The following is a 5,000-nucleotide window of genomic DNA, read 5'->3' as shown; positions in this document are numbered from 1 at the left end:
GTTCATGAAGGCTGGAAATGAAAAACACCTTATATTCAGGTGTGCAGAATTAATAGGCATGTTTTCGTTTACAGATAGAGCCAAAAAAGAGATTTAACTCAGACTGAAAAGTCCAAAATGATTAAATGCCCATGAGAATGCAATACTATACATTGCATTTAAGGCATAAACATTGGACAGTGAAATGCTCATTGGGTCAGCAGGGTCAGACAAAAACATATGGCGGAGAAAAGACACTTGTTAACTGCAAAATAATTTAGAATTAAGGTGAAGAATTAAGTGTGAAACCATCAGGAACCCTTAAGTCTCCAGCGCCACCATTTTCCAGAGCTGAACCTTAACCTGGAGTCTCCAGAAGTGCAAAGTGTCAGGATCTCAGAGACTTAGGGCGTTTTCACACACACCTTGTTTGGTCCGAATCAAAATTGCGGGTGTGAAACCTCCCTGTTCTACGGTCCGGACCAAACGGACGAAATTTGGTCCGACGAAAATCGGATCAAACTGAACAAATGTTCGGTTCGTTTCTAGTGTGAAAGCATTTCTGTATGGTTCAGACTTTCAGAGCATTTACAGGAAGTTCCTGTTTATGTTTAAATATTGTAATGTTATTTTTAAATTCAATCTAGGCTACATTGATTATGAAAAGTGAAAAGATGCGCAATATGTCAGAAGGCCAGAAATGATTTTGAACTAAATTTTGTATGATTTTGCTTAGAAAGCCTTTCTTTAATGTAAATTTCGTTTTATATAAATTGTATCTTAATTTTAATAAGTGTTTAATCTGATAATTGCCTGGATTTAATAAATAAGAAGTAAATAGTCTATAGCAGACAATAATCGCGGGAGCGATCACATGCTTTACACGTGAACTGGAGCGCGTCTCAAATAAACCCAAACTCAGCCTCACACACATGACAAATATGTGAATATAAAGCTTGAAATGTCCACTTTTAAATGTAACGAATAAAAAATAGTCCAGCAATGCGCACTGTTCAATAGTGGCAACGATATGCGTCCGTTCATTCACTCTTGTCAAAGACGCTGACGTCAGACGCATGTCCGTTTACAACATTTACATTACATTTATTACATTTATGCATTTGGCAGACGCTTTTATCCAAAGCGACTTACATTGCATTCAAGGTACACATTTTTACATTTTGTCAGTTCTTGCTTTCCCTGGGAATCGAACCCATGACCTTGGCGTTGCTAGCGCCATGCTCTACTGTTTGAACTACAGGAAATCGAAGCTCACATTTTACAATGGTAAACATTGGTTTACAAACCAATCAATGTCCAGATGCCGCCCACATAGATGATGACGAGTGGACACAAGTGTGTCATGTTCAGTTATTTAGTGCGCTCGCATAATTGCAATGTGAAACCAAACCAAAACTAACCGAATGTATAAAATGTATCACAGGGCTCGACATTAAGCCGGTTCACACGCTTGTCCTTCGGACAAATAAATCTGTTATTCACTTTTCCGAGTAAAACATTTGCTTGTCCGGATTTTTTTTTGTAAATATAATCTATACTGAAGCAATATTCTCACCAGTGTTTAATCAGCTTTGACATATTTAAATATGCATATTTGTCATTTTTTTACCTTTTTATAAAGGGCATTTTCCATAATCTTATTAAATATAGGCTATGCTTCAGCTTTCCTTTTATATTCTTATATTTGATCAATAAATTAAATTAGAATAAGACACTATAGGCCAATCAAATTAAATCATTTACACTGAAAAATTACAACTGCATTAAATAATGTTATGAAAGATAAGAAATGTTGGAAAGATGAAACTAAACCATCAGTAGGTGGCGCTGTGACCGTCTGAATGAGCGAGTCATTGAGTCGATTCATTCAAACGATTCATTCAAGAATTTGGTGGTCGTTTACGAACAGGTCATTGAATCTTTGATTCAACCGATTCATTTAAACGCTGAATCGTTCAGTAACACACACACTGTTGCTGTGAGAGACGTTATGGTTCTGCTGTGATCTTTGTTTGGAACTATTTTCGCAGCTGAAATAGAACAAAATCAGTCCATATTGCATCTAAAATGTAAGTGACTTAATGTTAAATTGTTTATGGAGCTGGCGTATGAAATCAGCCTCATATTCAGTCGTGATGGTATTCAGGAAAACACACTCTTGTTAGTGTTTTGTTGCTTAACTGTATCATATGTTATAAATATAAAAACGACACTATTTTAACTGTGTATGTTAACTGAGTTTCTTTGTGCTCATTTGTTTTCGATTTTCTCCTCGAGAGGCTGTGTGAGCGTCAAAAGCTCAACCTTGTTAACGTCAGTTTATATTATTATCCACTATCGATCTGCACTTACACTGATGCAGAATCATTATTGCACTTTGGTGATTTCCTAGTTATTTTTTGTTTTGACGTTTTAATCAGGATACTTGTCCGTCGGGCAAGTAAAATTGTTTTTCACTTTCCCCTTCAAAAAATCCCCTTGTCCCGGACAAGCGTTAATGTCGAGCCCTGTATCAAAACATGAACTTCGATTCGGACCTTGGTGCGGACTTTCAGGTGTGAAAACGCCCTAAAATTAGGTAAAGAATCCTAAAAAAGGACCCCCACTAAATAAGAATCACAAGCTGAAGTGTTGTAAAATACATGAAGACATGAAGAAGGTTTTTTTATAGGCTTTATGGACAGATAGGTTGAGAGTGACTCTTGAAGGACCAGCACCACATCCTCTAGTACCACTGTTTGAAGAATTCATCTTCCAGAATCTGGCAGTACGTTTTGGGAGTTCATTTTTACTCCATCTCTGCAAAACGGACTTCAGGAGGGACTAAAATGAACTCCCAAAACGTACTGCCAGATTCTGGAAGATGAATTCTAATTCATTTTCATTTTCCTCCAGTTCTCCGTCTGGGACTGCAGTAAATTCTTAGGTTTTCTCCGGTCAAATTTTAACTGGTCCAATCAGCGAACAGAGGGCGTGGCTGAGAGCGATGATGTTGATGTCATGCGCTAGTTTGAGTTGTAGTTCAGTAATGGCGAAATTACTGCTTTAGACAAACACAAGGTCGTGTGGTCATTTAACTGCTGTCCGAATCCACATCTCTGAGTTTTCGAGAATATATCACTTTAAAATTCACTGTTTATATCCTTTTTGACCCCTGCAGAGCACCGTACGGCTGCGCTTCGCTGTCATTTGGATGTATATAAAGTAATACAAGTCTAGAAATGCATCCAAATGACAGCGAATGAAATGGGAATGAAATTAAATACAGTTTATTGTGTAATCAAACGTGTATATAATGCGTGACTTTAATTATAAACAACCTGGTGGAAATACACCGGGACTCTTATTTTGAAATGCCTTACTATTGCAGTTCAGACGAGGAGATAAAATATGCATCGTTACAACCGTCTAAATCATATAAACATGGTACAGTGAACATTGAGATGCTATTTTACCCGGGAAACGGGGACGTGTGAGGGCGTGGCCTGTCGATGACATCATATCCGCGTTCCCCTCGGTTTCTGGTTTTCTTCTGCAGAAACGCTTTCCTCTCACTTGTTTCTGCCCCTATCCCGATTCTTTCCCACCGGCTGTGAGGTGAAGATTTCCCAGGATTCTGCGCTCAAACGTGACGTCATCAAACTACGCCTTTGTTTTGAACAGGCAACCTCTAGCGGACGGAAAACTTACATAGTGCAGCTTTAAATCAAAGTGTGTGTGTTTGTCGTCCTGCAGCTGAAGGAGTTCCAACAGAAGACTATCCCATCCACAGGAAGCGCTGGACCAAAGAAGAAGAGGAAAGTGAAAGGAGGCGATCAGACGGATGACAGACGCTCTCCAGATAATGTGAGTGTGGAACCTGTGCTCCGCCCGCCGGAGGAGATCCAATGTGGACCGGCTCTGTTGTGTGGGGATTTATTTGTCTTTTGGCAGGATTTAATCCTCGATTCAGGATCTAATATAATGCATTATATTTCTTATATTTTATAAATATGACTTAGCATGTCATATTTTTGACTTTTTATCTAATAATGAGGACTTTTAAAATCCTATTTTTGACTTTTTATCTAATAATGAGGACTTTTAAAATCCTATTTTTGACTTTTATCTTATAATGAGGACTTTTTAAATCATATTTTCAACATTTTATCTTATAATTATGACTTAGCATGTCATATATTTGACTTTTATCTAATAATGAGGACTTTAAAAATCATATTTTTGACTTTTTATCTAATAATGAGGACGTTTAAAATCATATTTTCAACATTTAATCTTATAAATATGACTTAGAATGTCATATCTTTGACTTTTTATCTAATAATGAGGACTTTTAAAATCATATTTTCAACATTTTATCTTATAATTATGACTTAGCATGTCATATTTTTGACTTTTATCTAATAATGAGGACTTTTAAAATCATATTTTTGACTTTTTATCTAATAATGAGGATGTTTAAAATCATATTTTTTACTTTTATCTAATAATGAGGACTTTTAAAATCATATTTTTGACTTATCTAATAATGAGGACGTTTAAAATCATATTTTTGACTTATCTAATAATGAGGATGTTTAAAATCATATTTTCAACATTTAATCTTATAATTATGACTTAGCATGTCATATCTTTGACTTTTTATCTAATAATGAGGACTTTTAAAATCATATTTTCAACATTTTATCTTATAATTATGACTTAGCATGTCATATTTTTGACTTTTATCTAATAATGAGGACTTTTAAAATCATATTTTTTACTTTTATCTAATAATGAGGACTTTTAAAATCATATTTTTGACTTATCTAATAATGAGGATGTTTAAAATCATATTTTCAACATTTTATTTTATAATTATGACTTTATGATAATTGAAATGGACTTATCAGTAATATAGTTGAATATTTAGTATTCATTAAAATAAATCTGACAAAAAAAAACAATTTTACACAATAAAAAAAAAAAAAAAAACCAAGATTAAAAAGATTACTTAAGTT

At 34.9% G+C, this 5,000-nt stretch overlaps 1 protein-coding gene across 8 annotated transcripts in view; it reads left to right on the top strand.

Annotated features, from left to right (window-relative positions):
• Positions 1-5,000, top strand: part of golga2 (golgin A2) — a 60,530-nt gene that overhangs the window by 1,757 nt on the left and 53,773 nt on the right. For all 8 annotated transcript variants that reach the window (XM_079815411.1, XM_079815410.1, XM_079815407.1 and 5 more), the window contains exon 2: positions 3,736-3,846. In XM_079815411.1, the coding sequence (XP_079671537.1) occupies positions 3,736-3,846 (111 nt within the window). The remainder of the gene's footprint in view (positions 1-3,735; positions 3,847-5,000) is intronic.

Source organism: Gobio gobio (genome assembly GCF_949357685.1).
Source record: "Gobio gobio genome assembly, chromosome: 4".
Classification (NCBI taxonomy): Eukaryota; Metazoa; Chordata; class Actinopteri; order Cypriniformes; family Gobionidae; genus Gobio; species Gobio gobio.
The sequence above is the reverse complement of the archived record's forward strand: the minus strand, read 5'-3'. Positions and strand labels throughout refer to the sequence as shown.